Source organism: Toxotes jaculatrix, chromosome 22 (genome assembly GCF_017976425.1).
Source record: "Toxotes jaculatrix isolate fToxJac2 chromosome 22, fToxJac2.pri, whole genome shotgun sequence".
Taxonomy (NCBI): domain Eukaryota; kingdom Metazoa; phylum Chordata; class Actinopteri; family Toxotidae; genus Toxotes; species Toxotes jaculatrix.
Window position 1 is genome coordinate 3197025 of NC_054415.1, and position 19333 is coordinate 3216357.

The 19333-nt window shown below is 42.5% G+C and overlaps 2 protein-coding genes across 7 annotated transcripts; one reads left to right on the forward strand and one right to left on the reverse strand.

Annotated features, from left to right (window-relative positions):
• The first annotated feature begins 607 nt into the window (after positions 1–607).
• On the forward strand, positions 608–4249 carry th2 (tyrosine hydroxylase 2). Its single transcript, XM_041029801.1, has 12 exons — positions 608–838; positions 1488–1662; positions 1823–1911; positions 2045–2112; positions 2196–2246; positions 2335–2480; positions 2659–2794; positions 2891–2960; positions 3049–3105; positions 3557–3652; positions 3751–3884; positions 4076–4249. Exons 1-12 carry the CDS (start codon positions 608–610, stop codon positions 4239–4241), a joined length of 1419 nt encoding a protein of 472 aa, XP_040885735.1. The 3' UTR covers positions 4242–4249.
• Positions 719–19245, reverse strand: nup37 (nucleoporin 37). Of its 6 annotated transcripts, XR_005892829.1 has the most exons (14): positions 18871–19099; positions 18219–18425; positions 18014–18135; positions 15203–15275; positions 14874–14968; positions 9978–10068; positions 9439–9620; positions 9310–9360; positions 8993–9086; positions 8735–8901; positions 4130–8621; positions 2369–2490; positions 1557–1642; positions 719–851 (listed from the first exon to the last, which is right to left on the reverse strand). XR_005892829.1 is itself a non-coding variant. In XM_041029802.1 (11 exons), exons 2-10 carry the CDS (start codon positions 18372–18374, stop codon positions 8788–8790), a joined length of 978 nt encoding a protein of 325 aa, XP_040885736.1. In that variant the 5' UTR covers positions 18375–18425; positions 18871–19100; the 3' UTR covers positions 4222–8621; positions 8765–8787. The 6 variants fall into 6 exon arrangements, 2 of the variants coding, with proteins under 2 accessions (XP_040885736.1, XP_040885737.1); XR_005892828.1 differs by lacking the exons at positions 719–851; positions 1557–1642; positions 2369–2490 and having other exon boundaries at positions 4156–4258; positions 8440–8621; XR_005892827.1 differs by lacking the exons at positions 719–851; positions 1557–1642; positions 2369–2490; positions 18871–19099 and adding an exon at positions 19148–19245 and having other exon boundaries at positions 4222–8621; positions 18219–18421.
• Between the last annotated feature and the right edge of the window lie 88 nt (positions 19246–19333).

Here is a 19333-nt window from a genome sequence, read left to right on the forward strand (position 1 = left end):
GCTATGTGCTTTGTTGCTAATATTTATGTACTTTCACTGAAGTAAATGATGAATGTCTGCTTAATATGTTTTTGTTCTCTGCCTTTTATTTTAATTCCTGCTAAATGAAAATAAATATAATCAAATTCAGAAATGCGCGACCTTTACTAAATGATCTGAACACTTCTTCCACCACTGCACAATTCTAATTATGGTTTTATATATAACAGATGAAGAGTATCTGATTAGAATTTAAAAACCAACAAAATACAAACAAATATTTTTTCCTTTTATAAATTATGTAACATTTATGTAAGCCATGATGACCTGTTTTAGTTGAATGCCTCTGTGATTCACAAAATTTCGATCCCTGATGTATTTTTTGTGCAATCACTGTTAAAGTGGGCTGTTTTCTCCTCCTAATAGCACTATATTTGTCCCATAAATGGATGTAATATCATGACGTAAAAGAGACCCAAAAAAGCCTAACGCACGTGTTGTACTTGCGCAACTCATCTCCATAAATCCCTCAGATGACAGAGTATTTAAACCTGTCCACTGCACTGATGATGGCACATAGACGGTTCGCCCTGGTAACTGTGTGAAGCCTCCAGCAGAGACCATATAGATGAAGACGGAGAGTGTGGTGCAGGCGGCACCTTTCAGCGGGAGGAAGCAGAGTCTGATCGAAGATGCTCGCAGGGAGCGCAGCAGCGGCTCCGGTGGCTCCCCGGGGCCCTCCAGGTACGGAGACAGCTTTGTGTTTGAAGAGAAGGACGGCAGGGTCACGCTGAACGTCCTGTTCACTCTCAGCAATGAGAAAAACGCAGGATTCTTCAAAACTGGGAAAGTATTCGAGGTGAGCCCCAAATCTGCAGAGGTGGAAGAGAAGTATTCAGATCATTAGATCATTATTCAGATCAGTGTAGTAACTGTACTTTACTGTAAGATACTCTGATAAACTGATTACTGGTAACATTTATAATTATATTATTAAGTAAAAGTCCATATGCATTAGTTGAAAAATGAATTTAATGCATCAAAAGTAAAATTACTGATTGTGGATTAACATGTGAGCTGTACTTTAACTGTTGTATTTAGTTGAGTTTAAGCCAATTTTAACTACATTATATACTGTTGGTAATTAAATCTGTATAATGCATAATATTTTATAAATTAATTTCCTGTGGAGTGGAGTAGAAGTAAAAAGTAAGAATAAATGGGAATACTCAAGTAAAATACCTCAAATTTTGTACTTATGTTGCTCAATTCATCGCTCTAGCTTTGTTTTATGGATGTAGGTTAAGGATTTAGTTTTTAAAAACAGGCAAAAAAAGTCCATAATGTGCATCATCTTAGGCTTTAACTTCCAATAAATTTAGTCAAGATGATGAAAAGCAAATCATTGATTAGAAAGATTAAAAGAACAAAAAGAGAGATTTGTTTTTGTCTTGCTCTCTGTATTTTTGTTTTTTGACATCTGTTGCTCTCTTTACTTTTACTCTCAGACGTTTGAAGCTAAACTTCTCCACATTGAAAGTCGACCAGGGAGGAAGTCAAAAAACAGCACGACAGACCTGGAGTTTTTCATGAAATGTGAAGTTCACAGCTCTGACCTGGACGTTTTCATCAACTCCCTGAAGAGAGTGGCTGATGATGTTCGCTCGATACCAGAGGAAAAAGGCAAGTACATGATTTTATTATTACACCCACTGCTGTATCATTACAACCCCATTTATTCTGTGAAGACTCCCTTTGAATGTTTCCATGTGATAATAACATGCAACCAGGCCAATTACAAAACCACTAATTAATTTTTTTTTTCCTCCCATCAACATCACAGTTCCCTGGTTTCCTCGACAGATAAAAGACCTGGACAGATGCAACATGTTAATAACCAAATTTGATCCAGACATGGATCAGGACCATCCAGTGAGTGTTTACAAATCTACCGCAGAACATCACCATTTTCTTCTTATTTATCAGAGAAAATACAGCCTATTTATTATTTCATAATATTATTTTATGGTAATTTTAAATCTTTTTTTTTTTTTTTTTTTTGCAGGGATTCAACGATCCAGAATACAGAAAAAGACGGGCTTTCATCGCTGAGCTTGCCTTCAGATACAAACAGTGAGTCAGATCACAAAAGAAGTCCATCTGTTTTCTGATAATCGTTTAAATATCCTGTCATAAATGAGTTTTCTTTGTTGCAGGGGGGATGCACTGCCCATTGTGGAATATACAGCAGAAGAAGTATCCACATGGTGAGAATGAACTGCACAGTTACAGATACAGATGTGGGAATGATTCAAAGTACAGTGATGTGCTTATAAGGTGTGATTGTGTTTAAAGGAGGGAGGTTTACCAGCAGCTGCGGAGTATTTACCCGAGTCTGGCCTGTCGTCAGTTCCTGGACGGTCTGCAGCAGCTGGAGAAAGAGTGTGGCTATGGAGAGGACTGCATCCCCCAGCTCAGAGAGGTTTCCGCCTTCCTGAAAGGTGACAAGGGCTGAAAAATTAGAATTAAAAGAGATTTTGGTCTTCAAAGGATAACACAGATTGGAAAAGCAGAATAAATGATGTTCTTCTGTAAGTTCTACAAGAGACAGAGAAAGAAGATTTATTTTATGGCATTTTATGCCTGTGACAGAGTTCCTCTCCTCTTTGGTCGTTTCAGAGAAAACAGGTTTCCAGCTGCGTCCCGTGGCCGGCCTCCTCTCAGCCAGAGATTTCCTTGCCAGTCTGGCCTTCAGGGTGTTTCAGTGCACACAGTACATCCGACACTCCTCTGCACCCATGCACTCCCCTGAGCCGTAAGTCGCTGTTTATTTTGGACATGACTTATTTATTTATGTGCATATTCAGCTGTTTTTTCTTTTTTTTTGACTCTGTTCATTCTGCTCTGACAGAGACTGCTGTCATGAACTACTTGGCCACATTCCCATGTTGTCAGATAAAGAATTCGCCCAGTTTTCACAGGTAAGCGGACCATGTTACACTGCAAGTTCTTTGATAGTAAAATTTTTGTTGTATTAACTTTAATACTAAGTCATTTGAACACCAACAGGAGATTGGACTTGCTTCGCTTGGAGCTTCAGATGAGGACATTGAGAAACTGTCAACGGTAGGTCTTATTTATCTTTTTAAAAGAAAAGAGATTTACAGCTGTAAATAAATGAATTTAAAAGTAAATTAAGTGGAATTTAAAAATATGCCTAAAGCTTGATATTTGTATAACTAGTCCTTTGGCATAAAAATGAAAAAGGAGGAGGAAAATTATTTAAGATCAGATGGTCGGAGCAAAGCATTTTAATTTCTAATGGCAAATACTCACTTTGTGCATTTAATGGATATTCAGTGCCATCTAGTGGCTAAAGTCAATGACTGCACATTGTGTTTAACCCCTTTGGAGTTCAGGTTCCTTTTTGCCAACTTTAAAACTGCCCTTCTTCTCAGCTTGTCTCTACATCATATATAAATAATGTCACTATAAATAGCTGATCAATAGTTTCCTCTTCCAGACAGACTTGAAATGATTTTCATCATCTGCTGTTTTCTGTTGTGTTCTCCCATAGTTATACTGGTTTACTGTGGAGTTTGGCCTCTGTAAACAGAATGGAGCGGTGAAAGCTTACGGCGCTGGACTCCTGTCGTCCTATGGAGAGCTCGTTGTAAGCACAATCTCTCTGTTCACATGTAAATTTTGTTCTGCAGTGTGTTCTTATTTTATTTGCTTGGAGTACCAACAGTCTTTGATCTGTTCCTCCAGTACGCTCTGTCTAATGAGCCAGAGTACAAGCCGTTCAACCCAGAGGAGACAGCAGTGCAGCCGTACCAGGACCAAACCTACCAGCCTGTTTACTTTGTGTCTGAGAGCTTTGAGGATGCAAAGACTAAGCTGAGGTATTTACTCAGTGCTTTATGTTAAATACTGTTGGGAAACCCTTGTAACGAACATAAGATCCGTGTTCATTCAGCTGAGTTATGATAGAGTTGGTGGCAGAATTAAAAAAAGAAAAAAACCCAACATATATTACATTAAAAAGGTTCCTTAAATTACTTTCTAATCCATATGCATTCGTTCACTTCCACAGGAAGTACTCTACAACCATCAAGCGTCCCTTTGCAGTTCGCTATGACCCCTTTACCTGCAGCATGGAGGTTCTGGATCAACCCAGCAAGATCCAAAACGCTCTGAGCCAGATGAGAGAAGACCTGAAGACCCTGCACAGTGCCTTGGAGAAGCTCAGCTCATCTTAAGGCCAGGAACAGACTTTCTGTAGAGATAAGACAGAAACTTGCAAGAAAAAGATTGGACGTTTGTATATCAGAGCAACTATTATGAACAACAAATAAATGAACATCACAGTGTAGTCAGCTTGGTGAGGTTCCAGAGCGCCATTTATTTGTGTGTATAATGTATGATGTAATGTGAAGATTATGTAAAAACAAATAAATGTTTATTTTCAGGAATAAGTCTCTTCAAAACTTAAGCATTAGACATTTCAGAGAAACATGCCAAAGTCAGGAGTGTTGCCCTGTGTTTGCCTGCAGGAGGAACAGGAGAGTGAGAGTGAACCACTACAATACAAGGCTTGTAGGCCATTTTCTAGCTTTTAATTCCAAACCAACTATTTCCATTTGGAAAATTCTTGGAACCCATTTATCTTCATGTGTTATTAAGCAAAGGGAAGGAGCTAATTATGAATGATTTAAGTATTATGTTCCCTCTGCTGGTCAAGGCCAGAGCCAGCACTGAGGCCCAGCACATCAGTAAGGCCAGGTCACCAGGACCTCACAGTCGACCGCAGTATGGTCCGCAGGGCTGCACTGCTGACAGATGCTCTTCTCTCTTTATTTCTCTTCCTCCATGCAACTGGAGAATTTGGCCTTCAGGGTTTTTGATGGACGTCCAGCTTATTGATCTCCACACAGGCGACAATGCATATCAGAGCCACACACGTCAAAGCTTTCCCTTGAAAAGACAAATCATCTCCATCTGCAGGACTCATAAAGCATCAACACCATCAGCACGGTGGCTGGCAAACCCTCCCGTCGTCCACCTTGTGTTGGGAAGCTTTCCCTTCCCATAATTCCACTGTACAGTAAATCAAGCCCTGCTCTGGCCTCCCTGGGAAAGCCTGTGTTTGTGGAGTAGAAAAAATTGTGTGTGGAGAGAGAGAGAGAGAGAGAGAGAGAGAGAGAGAGAGAGAGAGAGAGAGAGAGAGAGAGAGAGAGAGAGAGAGAGAGGGATAAAGCAACCGGAGGGAAAGAGTGATCTACTGCTTGACAAGTGTGTAGGGACACACATACATACACACTCTCTCCAACCAAAAGTCAAACACTTTATAATTCCTTGTATCTCGTTGTACATCCAGTGCTCTCAAATCCACAAATCCCCATGAAACCACCGCCAGGATCCAAATCTGCTGAGCGCTAAACAAAAGCGGGTTGCCACGGCAACAGGACGACCAGAGAGGGATCCAGCTAGCTTCTTGTGCCTCGCGTACTCGCCACAAATCCCAAACGCTGTATCATCCTGACTCCAACCATAAGTGTTTCCTTTATTGATGTCAGGGCCATCCCATCCCTACGCTGGCTTGGTTGCCTCCTCAGGGCTGGAAACAGGGTCATGAGGTTCACTTTACCCTCAGGCCCAAGAACTCAGAAAGATACTGTGTGAGGTGTGATTTGTTTGTGTTCATGTTAAACAACTACAGAGGAAGAATATGCATCAAGGCAAGACTGGAGAAAGGCCAGGATGTGTTTTACCAGCTCTGCAACATCAGGAAGTCCAAGTTATACAACCTAAACCAAAAGCCCATCTATGTAAGAATAACATCAAGTCCATCCTGTTTGGTTCTGAATACTGGCAGGAGACCACAGCGATATGAAAAGGACTGTCTGAGAAAGCTATGCAGCATCTTCTGGCCTAACAAGATCACGACCCTGGAATTACACAGAGAAACCAAGAGCAAGAATATCATCAGTGAAGTAAGGCAGAGTCGACTGATGGCTGGGCAATGCACGTCAACTGGACGCGGTTCTCATCCCAGAAGTTGTGCTGAGATGGACTCCTCCAGGCAAAATAAAACTTGGAAGACCAAAATGACCTGGCGCAGAGCTGGTACTGACGAGGTAGCCAAGATGAACTTAACTGGGGGTGAGGATCAACATTTTGCCAAGGATAGGGAATGATGGAGGAAGCTTATTGCAGCTTTATCTCCCACTGGGGACAAAGGAGTAAGCAAGTAAGAGGTGTTGGTATGTGAGTTTTTCAACTTAGCACAAAGCCAGGCTCACTGTTTTCCCCTTGCTTCCACTTTTTATGGTAAGCTAAGCTAAACACATCTTGACTCCAGCTCTGCTAATAAGAACACCCTTCAGCTTGCCAGGGCATGAAAAACCCCTTTGCATGGTGGATCCTCCACCAGAAAGACACTGTGTGCCTGGTCCTTGCTGCTAAGCTGGGCTTAAAATGCTCTGACTGTCCATTCCTATTCTTAACACACAGTCATGAGAAATAGACCAAATCTCTCATCTCAGTATTAGAAAGAAAGCAATGAAGGCTATTTCCTGAAATGAACTATTCCTTTAAAAAGAGCTTATGGGTTGTAAAAAGTCGAACAGGTGTCCCACTCACCCACTGTGGGAGGATAAACACCTGGCAACCCAAAAGTTCTTTATTAATAGTTTACAATTGATTTATAACACTTCAATAAATAATTTACCTTTTAATAAACAACTGCCACAAAGTGTTTGACGGCATGGATCTACTGTTCAAATGATCAACAAACTCCACCCAAAAGTAGTGATGGAGCACTTTTCAGCGGACTCTCTTCCACTCATCAAGATCGACATAATCGCTTCATTCTGGGAAATCATCGCAAACAAACCAGCCGTGAGATTAAATCAAACACCAGCCTCAAAGAGCTCTAATCTCTTTCTTTGTTTCCCCTCATATCATGCTCCTCATTATTTTTATTTGCTCTCTTTTTGTTGAGCCTGGGCTTAAAGTTGGCAGGGCCGCAGAAGAATTATCTGAGGGGGAGATTAGGAGAAAGTTGGTGAGGATTTTAAGGCGGTCTGATCTCTCTTTCATCCATTTCACAGTTTGTTATTAGTCCACACACACTGCCACAAGAGATCAAACTGTTTGTGAAGCACAATAGCTTCATTCAGATTACATCAAAGGTACACGGAGGCCCAGGGCAGTGACATCTGAGGACGTGCTTCCAGGAAAGAGGTGAGTTTGTAAGATGTCCAAGATGGATCATATGTTGTAGAAATCAGCATGCAGACAAAATGGATTTAAATCTCAGTGCAATTCCACTCCCTGCCCATCAGATGGTGTCCTTGAGTCACTGGGATTTGAGAAGCCACTGAGATTCATGACGCATGTTTCAGAGGAAACTGGCTCAGTTACTGATTCCAGCTCCCTCTATGGCTGCTTTTATACTCTTTGGAGAACATTCAGAGTGTGCACAGATGAAAATGGCAGCCTCTTGCTCTGACATTGACATCTCCCGTGTTATACGCAGCTGCTCAAGCACCACTTGCACCTAAAGCACAGCAAACGCAGAGAGCAGAGACCACATTGGACTTGTTCAAACAAAAGAGTGGACCAGGAGAGCAGTAGCATGTTATGCTTTGCGGATGGCGGTTAACACGTCCTGTCCAAGAAATATACAAGGTTGACGAACTGGTTTGAAAGAGTGGAGGTCTCCACGGCCTGTGCTCGCTCCATTCTGTCGCGCAGAGACATCGTTGCACAATACAACCTAGTGTTTCAGCTGACATATATGTTAATAAAGTACAATAAACGGCTCTGTTAGACGCTCAGGTGTGACTGCACATTCATCCAACGCTACACCCTTCAAGATTAAGTACATCTGTGGAAACAGGTGATCAGCTGTCACCTTGAATGATTCATGATCAAGTTAATTAAATGAGTGCCCTCTGCAGCTTAGCCGGCGTATGACTGAAAATGGAGATGGTGGTTTCTCACAAATGGCTTTCCTGTGACAGCACAATGCATCGTTGTTTTACCAGAGGGCATTACAAGTTTCTGCCAAATGACCCCTTGTCTTCCATGTTCGGTCCATGGAGCATCGCTAATTATTCACCAAGGTAAGGTGATGCGCATCTCTTCCTCTCCCAGCATCCTCACTAACCACTCAGTTCACATGCCATGGAGCTGTAGATGACCTGAAATGGCCTCAGACTCCCATGCTTCCCAAAGCTTCTCCTATGACCACACAACCCAGCACCTCCTGCAGGGTTTGCCCAACAGCTGGACCACAGCCAGACCGCCTGGATTTTCCTCATCCTAATCCAACCTTTCTGTGAATTATAAACTGTCAACAGCAGGTGGAACAGCCCATACAGAGATATGTTCTTGATATGATTCAGAGACAGTCATGGATAGTGAGAAAAAGGAGAAACAGATAAAGAACACCTGTAGCATGATGATCATGTTGACTGGTGAAGTGGAGATTTGGCACCGAGGCCTCGACGCATTCCTTTGAACTACAGCTCCCTTGGCAGGACATAACAGACAACTGATGTAACTCACTCTTCAGAGAAAAGAAAAATGAGCTCTTCGCAGAGACCAGACCAGCCCGTTTATCTGTAGCTGACCTGAAGGGGTAGTCAAAAATAAAAAACAACAGAGCTCAAACATGCAGCCAATTTCCATCAAATTCCATACCAACTCAGCAGATACTCAGAAAAATATTTTATTGAACATTTACTTGAATAGAAACAGAAGACCTATTATCCACCGTGGAAAGTGCTGCACAGATGTCTACATCTCAGTCATCCAAAAGCAAAGTTTCCTGTCGCCACCAATCACACAAAGAGGAAGTGTCCGGTGCCAGCTGAGGCCTGATCCTACCGGTGCTGATCCGATCATCACTGGCTGTAATGACATTGGTATGTGACATAAGAAGGGACCTGTTAAAGAACATTAAAAAGATAATGATCCGGATGATGAAAAGTATCTCACTGACCTGCGGGTGGCCAAGATGGTGGATGAGTAACTGACTGCTGATCTTCCCTGGACATCCAGTGGTGGCAAAGAGGTTTTCATTGGCCCGAGACCACCTGAGGAGGAGAATAACATCCGTTTGAATGTCATGACATGTTCTATAATTGCTTGAATATAGAATATCAACAGTTAAGGCAAATTATTGTCAGACTGTTTTCAGTGCTTACACACACTCAACATCACCTACTGAATAAAACATGGTTATTTTCTGAGGAAATTGGTAAAAACCAAGAACAACGACAACTTAAAGCATTTAAAAAGATGAATCAGCTTCCTTACTTGAATAACCGAGCTTTGTCAATGTGGGCTGGTCTTTTTTCTTGTGGATAACTGCAAACAATGAACACAGGGTTTAGACATATCCCATATCAGCACCTCAAGCAGCATCAGTCCCATACGTTCCCTCACCTGGAACGAGTTATGTCCCAGATGAGCCAGTCGTTGCCTGCCACAGCGCCAACTTTGATGGTGTTGGTGAGGCACCAGTCAGCCGACATCAGTGGCGACTGGCCACAGTCCAGCGACAGAATGGCCTGCTGGGTGACCAGGTCATAGAAGCGAATTGTCCCCTTCTTCTCTGCCACCATTAACTGGAGAGGACAGACAGGTCACAGAAATCAGCATCCATCTATTTTCAGTATGCACTTATTCTCTTTCCCAGCATTTAACAATCTGGACATCTGAGATGAGCAAGGAGCACGGGAGGACGATTAAATGAAGACCTGTCCCAATTCTGAAAAAAAAAAAAATCATCTGCAAAAGCCATATCAGCTATTCTGTCATCTAGTGTTTTTTTTGGCTTGAGACAAAACACATGGAGACGCCCCGTGACAAAGTTAGATTTTACAGTTCACCTAACCTCACACCTGGCTATGTTAATGTCATACATGACAGACGACGCTTGACCTCATAATATGAGCACGTATCTAACAACAAACCGCTCCTACCTTACAGACTTCCTCTGGGTGCCAGCACACACTGATGCCAGGAGAGCGAAGTCTGAAAGTGGTGCTTTCATTTCCATCCAGGTCCCACACCCTGTACAGATAAATTAAAATGAGAGTTAAAATGAACACCAATAAAATACAGCACAGCTGATGAGACGGAGCAGTACCTTGTATGACCTGCTTTGCTTTCAGTGCTTTATTGGAACTAACATTAAATTTGCAAAATCTCCAGCTTTGTAAGTAACTGTTTTATTAGAAACTTAAAAGTGCTGTGAGAATTCTCTGCAAAAACCTGTATGGTTGTCTCATTACTGTGAAGGGGTAGCAAACACAGGGCTTTTAATCAGGTCTAATTAGTAATGTTATGGACTGATTCTACTTGATATGTGAACTGCTCTTGGCCAAAAACCCAAAACAAAATCCACTACCTCTTAATTAACAACAAAGATAGGGTTTTAGAGCACAGTTCTAAAAATAGCATCGGATTTTGAGCCACCCTTAGATGCTTACATAAGAGCTGAAAAAAAAAAAAACACCTTCCCAAGGTTTCTTTCAATCTAAAATGCGATGACATAGTTCATGGTCCAGAAAGCCAAAGTCTCTCACATACACAGTCTTGATCATGATAAATATAAAGTGACTCCATTACTGTGTGCCAATGTATTCTTAAAAACGGCATTTAATTGTTCCTTCTTCTGATCTGTTTTCTACACAATTCATGCTAAATTTTCCCCTAAACTTGTAGCTCAGTACAAGACACACAACTAACAGGCTTTTATGGCACGCACGTGGGCAATGATAGACGGCATGTTTTCATCCAAGTTCATGTTTGCTCCTAATCTATCTAAATCCTGCTAGTTGTACACAAGTGATGTACAGGGTCTTCATGCTTTTCCAGGGAAAACGGGCTCTTTTCGCGGATCTGGGCCCTGAGCTGTGAAGACAGACAGACTTATGCTGGACTCCTCTTTCAGGGAAAACGCCAGCCTCACATTACATTGAGCTATGATAGCAAGGGCGGGTGGGGGGGGCATCACCCTCGCCTGAGTCGGCGTTACGCTCCACTCACATTACAGCAAATGTTTCGCTGTGGGCGGCCCGCTGCCATTCATTTTCTGTGGAGTACAGAGAGGGTAGCAGAACGCACGTCAGTTGAGGAAGAGCAGAGGACAGAAGTTGAACAGCATCCTACTTTATGCAAGTGAAACAGAGAGGTCTTGCAAGCAGACGTCAACCAAGAATCAAAGGTTGTGTGAGGATTATGACCAATCTTCATTAAAATAATACCCAATTCTACAGCTAAATACGAGCTATGATAGCAAAAGCAGCTGAGAAACACCACGGATGTAATGAATCACTTGGATGAGGGGAGCTGCGGTTCCTGAGACCTGGATCTATGGTTAACCACATCTGAACAATCCCTGAACTAGAAGAAAAGGTGGGGATGGGGGAGTAAGGGTTGGGGGGGTGGAGTAGGAGGCTACAAGTGTTTCTGGGAATATAAAACAAACGCTTGTGAAGCATGGGAAGGCGCTGACTGATGAGGTCATGCAGAAGACATCATCTAATAAAGCCCAAAAAGTACCTCCAAAGACCATCTAAATGTCAAGTGTGTTGTTGGAGAGATTGATGTCCTCAGTGGTGCGGTGTAGGGGAGGATATGCCCCGTCTCAGATGAAGACCTCAGTAAACACTCAACTTTTCCTGCCTCGTCTCCCCTGCAGCAGGATAGAGCCCTGTCGAAACTCTGGGCTTCTTTTCTTTGCCCATGTGCAGACGCAGCCAGAGCCTCCACCATGGAGCATGAGTGAAGCTGGGGGGGGGGGAGAAAAAACCCCCAGACCACACCAGAAAAACAACCACTAAACCCTATTCTTTCAGACCACTAGCCAAGCAGAGCTCAATTGCACGCTACACCACCAACGGCCAAACTGTGGTCAACCACTCTGCCCTTCAAATGGAGAGCACCGGCTCCCCAAAAAAACATAAACTTTGCCGAACGAGGTGAAAGACATGAGACACGAAAACACGCGTGACCGCCTCTGATAAAACATTGTATAATTGCATAACACTACATCAAGAAATAACACTCCGCGTCCATGTACAACAGAGTTGAAAAGGACATCTCAAGTCCTGTATTGTGTTATCTAAGTGAGAAAACATCGAGGCCAGAGCATTACCGTTCGTCAGTGTTTCCCATATGTGGAGGAAACGGGAAATGCTGTTAGTGCTGTGTGATCTGATTTACTGTAGAGAGCAGAGTAAATAATCAAAGGTGACTCTCTGGAGGGAGAGAACAAGGAGAGTCAAACAATATAATCCCATCCCAGTGCCTGGCAGGGTCGCCCCAGTCGTGGTGCACAATGTCCGCATCAGCATGTATTCTAACACGACCTGCTCAAGATTTAATTTAGATTTGGAACACTAACATTATCTTTTGCACTTTAGCTGTTGAAAGAGTTATTGAAACCATTTGATATGTTTTTTGGATGAGCTCGTTTCTCCCCATAAACTTGGTGAGTTCAGGGATCCCCTTAAAATGCCTAGCAAGAGATATAGGATATGCATATAAAATGAAAAGTTAACTCCCACCCAGGGGTACTTGTACCCCAAGGTGTGGAGAGACTGTGGAGTAGCTCAGCTAATTTCAAACAGAAATAATGATTTCATATTAAAAAGTGACCCACGCTAACACCTAAAAGCAATGGATCTATGCTTGAAATAGCTAAATGTTATGGATAAATGTTTAAATTGATAGATAAACAGAGTGGTGGAGTTAAAAGTAATTTAAAAAAAAAAAATGGCTGAAAAATCCCGCTTCTGCACACAAATGCTTGCAGTATAAATGTAATTTTAATATCGTAATTGCCACCTTTTTATACCTAATCGTGTTGAATAACATACAGTTTTTAATCCATTGATGATGATGGGTGGTGCTGATGAAGTTACTTGAGGTTATCTAATAGCGCTGTGGTGATATGTCAGTCTAAAAAAAGGTTAGGATAGAAGACGGGATGGAAGCATGGACGACATATCAAGCTGTTGTTATTTGTTTCACTTACACAACATTAAAGATCAAGAAAAACGGATTATCACTGAGAACAACAAAAAAAAAGCTGCAGCAGGTGTGCGTTATCCTGAGTTCATCGGTGAACTCGGTCAACCCCAAATCCCATCAAGATCCTGCAGTGTGCTCTTAAGATCTCTAGGTGGCACATTTCCCCTCAGACTCTGACTCCATCTATACTGATACCACGAGCTGTTTAGACTACATGAGCCAAATGTAAACTCCCCTGAGGAAGTGGAGTCTGGCTCCCCACCTAGATGCTGCAGCGTCAGGTTGCACGTTGGCAACAGCAGAGTTCCCACAACTGCAGGGGACAGTGATGACAAAGCTAAGCAAACTTATAGTAGAGGCACGGCTGCCAAACCTAACAGAGTGATGGAGAGGTCATGAGCCTATGCATGCAGGCGTACACTTCACTCCCTCCCTTTCTGCAGGACCAGTTTCTTCCTCTCATATTGAGCCTCAGTTTGTGTGGGCTGACTGGAAGGTCCTCTCCTGTTAACTTGATCTATCCCTTGTTCCGCCTCTGTCTTCCTCCCGCGTCCCATATTTTCTCAACATGACAGAATTTAAATCTTTCAGCAGATGGAGCGCACTCCTGTTTTCTCTGGCTGGTCAGCGGAGGGAGGGGAAGAGGAGAGTGGATGGGAGTGGAGGAGACTCACTCTCTCTGTGTGATCTCAGACGGCCTGATGTGGCAGGACGACGGCACTGAGAGGGATCGGACGATCAATAGGCCTGTGATTGCCCAAGTGTTTAATACTGACAAATTAACCAGTTGTCAGGTATATATATTATGTATGCTAGGGCTGGAAAATAAACCCAGCTTTCACATTTTAGACACTATAAATTCCTTACAAGTGCCTTACGTAAATGTTAGCTCGTCACTCCAGCAAGGCAGTGGACCCTGCTGTCTGTGGCTGTGGATGATACAGTCATTTATGAAGAGGCTACATGGGCTGCGTTCAAATGATTTTGAATGAAAAACAGATTAAACAAACAAACGAGCCCAAAGTCCATGAACTTTAACTGGTCGAACTTTAAAGAAAGCCAGTAACAACACAGGAATCATCTCTGAACATCTGTAAATTAATTTATAATCGTAGAGATAAGAGTCAAGATTATAATGTGAGTTGTTCCTCCCATCTGTATAAATCAACATGAAAAAGGAAATGTCATTTTCTGATAGATAAAAAAAAAATCGGACCTAACACAGACTCCCAGTGGTTCCAAACTGATCTACTGATCGTTACTAATCACCCAGATTTTCCAAACAGCCTTAATGGGTAAAAACAGTGGCACTTAAACTAAACCAGCTTTCGGCTTGAATCATAAAGTATAAAAATTCAAAGAAAAAAACATGTACTGTACATTAACAACATTACAGCAGGGCCCAGTCCTGCAACACTGGTTTGCATGTTGCAAGAGAACCAGCCTCCTGATGTAGAGGGGGTTGTCCCTGTAGTGACCCTGGCTACTGACACACTTTTTCCCTCCTCTAGCATTAATTGAAAAGGAAAATTTGGGGGGCCTTATTATAGGTCCCCCTTAGAAAGGAAAATCTTTCTGCAGCTAATTGGATTTCCATATTTAACCAATTAGCTAGAAAAGCTACAAAGCAGCTCTGTGCTTACGCACAGTCACACCGGAGCATGTTGTGCTTAGCATCAAGTTTCACTGTGGAAACACAGTCAGGACTTTCTGCACCATTAACAGAGAACAGAACTGAAAATCAGAAGCTAAGCGCACACACATAAACGCACACGCATGCACACACACACAGGCAACCACATGCACGCACACACACATGGAAACAAAACGGTTTGGACCTGCAAGTGTGGTCATCACTGACGGAAGCAATTTGTTTCCCCTCTGTGGGCTCGAACACCAAATGGTTAATGTAGCTGGTGTGGCCCTCCATCACCTAGGCAACAGTACAGAAAAACAATATGTAAGTGAAAACGGCAAACACATGATCAATAAATACGATCCACAAAAGAACAAATTTGAGTTTTCTACACAGGCTGCAGCTCTGCTGCCTGTGTGTACAGCTACATTTCCTGTATCACTAAGTACCAAATGTCAGTGCTAAGTAGAGAAAGTTTGATGCCAACTGACAAGCGCAATTCTGGCCAATGTGCTCCAGATGTTGCACTACCTTGACTTCATGCCTATCCTGAAGATCAGAAGTCAGCAGGCGTAACTTTCTGTCAGCTGCAGCAGTGCAAAATCTGCAAAGAAGGGGGAAGAGGAAAAGAAAGATATAAAAATAAACAAAGAAAGAACATCAAAACAGAGTCAGATGGTACAGACCCAATGACAGACAACATCTTGTTCTACATACATGCCTGCAACCGCCTAGACTGACACCTCTGGCTGAGAGCGTCAGTGTGTGTGGTAGAAACTTGGACAGTGATCAGTGGAAACGCTGCCAGGGAGATTCTAATTGCAAGCTAAGATAAACACGGAGAAAAACAAGATTCCTCACGCCATTTACGCATGTCTCTGTTCAAAAACCTGTGCAGAGCCAGGCAGAGGACTTTCCCTCTAATCAGTCCTCGTATACACCAGTGCCTGCAATTATTCACACAATTACACTAACTCACTTATGACAAGAAAAACACACACATATCACCAGAATAAACAGACAGCGGTTCACACATTTTCAGTCGCAGGCACAGATGGATTTGGCATGATGTCACTACAAACACCCTTAACGTGCTTCGGGGTATTACTGCTACAGTAGATTAGATTCTATTAGGGCAGGCCTTCTAACCCTACAAATTAGTGCTGTACTTTGGAGTAAAACATGGAACACATTCTGGATCTTTTTGCTTTTTTTTTTTTTTGTTAAATGCCATTTTCTTGACTTGATCTTCAATAATCCTGTATAATACAATAAAAGTCACCATAAAAAGGTAAACTACTGGATTTCTCCAGTGAACTTCAGGTTTGTTATTTTAAATCACAGTGATTATTGTTTTTGTAACAGACAGAAAAGAGAGACAAAAATGTATCCCTTCCCATGTGAAAAAAAACCCCCCTTCAAATACAGCTCAACCGAGACCTGAAAACACAATCTTCATTCAAATTTTGTGTGAAACATGAGAACTTTTTAGGAAGAGGGAACGAACATCTGCAACATCAAGAGCAGAACTTTCTCAACTGCTTTGACGTTTGAATTTTGAAGCCTGGCAGTTTGTTTTTTCTCCCAATATTCTTACACTGAAAGTTCCATTAGCTCTGAGCTTAATGATTTTCACAATATTTTAGTTTTTGCTACACACGAAGAGATCAGATTAAGATCAGTTGCTTTTTTTCTGAAAGTTAGATGAGAACGTTACTGGCGTACTCATGTCTGAAGCTACAGGCAGCAGTCAGTTAGTTTAGCTTAGCATAGAGACTGGAAACAGGGCTAAACAGTGAGCCACTGTCTCTGTCCAAAGTTCATAAATATGAGAAGGATTTGCAATTTGACTGGTGATGCAACCTCACCAGGTAGACAATCACAGTCTACCTTGGGGCGCCCTAGGGAATGATGCCTCAACCACTAACGGCAGCGTCCCTGGTTTGAGTCCGACTGGGGGCATTTTCGCATGTCGTTGCCATTTCTCTCCCCCAGTTTCCTGTCATTAACTGTCCTCTCTCTATTATCAACTGTCTTATAAAGGAACATAATGGCGCCCAAGACTCTAGCCTGCCTGTTATTCAGTGTATTTGTCTGTGTATTTGGTGGAAGTCAGTTGTTATGTGTAGTCTTTGTAGGTTTCAATAGTCCTCAGATTTGTTCCCATTACAAGCTGCTGTGGTGGTTGGTGGCAGCGCTTCAGCTTCAGCTCCAGCCCCCTTTCCTTCCCTCATCTCTCTCGCTCTTTCTGGGCCCCTGCTTGAGGCAGGCCTGTGAGAACGTTGTACTTTTCCTGGAAGGCACGGCTACGTGCAGATCGAAGGGAGGGATGGAACCTGAGTGGGTAGTCATCAGCGCAATAACATGTGCGCACGTCACAGGGCTGGCTCAAGGGCCCTGTGGAGTAAACCACAGAAGGCCGGGAATTATCACTGCCTTTCCTTTTCAATTACAGAAAGCCTAAACACCTCCGGAGGGACCGCGGAACCTTCCCATCCACTGCTCCAATTAGGAGGAAACTCTTGCTTTCTAACAATCTACAGTTAGGCTACTTCCCTCCTGTCCAAGGCCACCTGAAACAACTTGGCTCACATCCTGGCAGCCGCAGTGTGACAGTGATGACTACTTTCACACAGTGTGGCTGCTGCTACAACTGCCTCTCGTTCTGGTCACAAGAAGAATGCTTGCGAATAATTATCCTGTTGTGTTAAAGATATGAAGGTCAGGTTTCTGATGTGGAAGTAAAGTATGGCTTTAGATTTTCTAATCCTTTTACAATGCTGTGATGACCTCTTGCATAAGAGGCACTAGAGCTGCAGGTGTTCCACCATGTCCACCATCTTGTGTTAAAAATAGCCAGTTATGCTAATAAGGTCATTAATTAAACTGAATTATGACTTAGCAAGAACACTTCACATAATATAGGGATAGCTTAACTAGTAGGGGACCATAGGGTTCCAATTCTGTCCGATTCTGCTGCCTCCAGTTGAATTAGTTGAAATGATTACAGCATGGAGTCGTTTGAAAAGTCTACTAGGTTTCAGTATTAGTGAGAAGCAGATGATCTGTCAGGTGAAAAGCATGGTATTCAGGGGCTAAGTTGTAAGATACTCAAATCCAGAAGACAATCATCAGAAAAGATAATCTTGATTCACACCTGCAGTTTAGCTACCAAATCTCAAGTGACTTTGTTTTGAAACTTTTTTCAACTTGAATCTGACACTTCCAGGCCTAATTTTGACACAAAGAGCCCCTCTGCACCACTCTGGTGTGATGTTTGAGCCAAAATTAAGCTCTACCCTGAATACAGCTGTCCTAGTGCTAGAAACAAAGCAGCAGTACCTGATAGTGGGTATTCTGTCCAGCCGGGACTCTGGGCTCCAGGCAAGAGCATCGACGCGTAATTCATGATGGAAGGCTCGAAGGACGTTGAATTCAACTCCCTCAACCTCCATATCCTCCTCCTGTGGGAACAAGTGTGTCTTCATAAAGGAAGGAATACACTGTGCAACAGGTTAACCAGGTTGTCTGAAGCTGCATCTCTAACCTGGAAGAGGCAGGTGCCCACTACAACATACTGGTTTCCACCATAGGCAAGGAGAGAGGCAGGAGTTCCAGAGCTGAAAGGACTGAACTCCACCACATGAACGTAGTCCTCACATGCTACTGTGTAGCTGGGGCTGCGGCTGGAGTCTTCCTGCATGCTGTGTGTCCTGGTATAAGTGGTTCCAGATCAGAGCTTCAACTGTACTACCTCACAATAAAAGAGAACAGAGAACAACTATTCAGTTTTAAGCAGATTACAAACACATATTAGCTTGAGGTAGATTTGGGTGAAAAACTGATCTCAAATTACTTCAATAAGAGCACAGTTAAATCAGACACCCTCGCAAGGTAGGCACCAGACTATTGTCAGAGAACGCCAAACCAAGCTTCGTTCAAACCGTTACATATTTTACATATCCTTGCACGCACAGAGTTATACAAAGATAGTAGGACAATATTTGGGTATTTTTCCTAAACTATACTGACCACCCTTCAATTCGGCAAACATCAAATCCACATAAGCATAGTTTATTTGACATATATTTAACACTAATTGAGACAAAGTCCCATTTTAGCAACAGATGGCAGACCAATATCCCAACAATGACATTAATTAAATAGCCCCGTGAAATAGTTACGCATAGCAAATTTACCATGAGACAAACGAATCGTCTGTATCACGAACAAGTAAGTAACAGTTAATGCAATGCTCAACTGACACAGAACGGTAGTGTCACCTGGCAAAGCGCTACAACGTGACTACTACCTGGCAGTAATCTCTGAGTGCAAAGCAAGCTAACAGTTAGCCAAACAAAAGTATATCTTGCTTCTTTTTTACAATTTAACGCTCTGACTGACAACTTAATAACTATGCCTTTGTTTTTAGGGTATATTCATTCTCAGAATACTGTACTTAATGTTAAACTTTACCACGTTAAAGGGAGCGCGCCTTTCGGGTGTTTTCAACCTTCTTCCGCCTACGACATGGAACGTACCATGGGCTAGAAAAGACAGGGTGAGATTTCGACCTACGCAAGTGATAGAAATCTAAATCTCGTCGCGAAATACCCTGCCATACCATTAAGCCTCGAAGTATAATTTGTAAAAAATCAACAC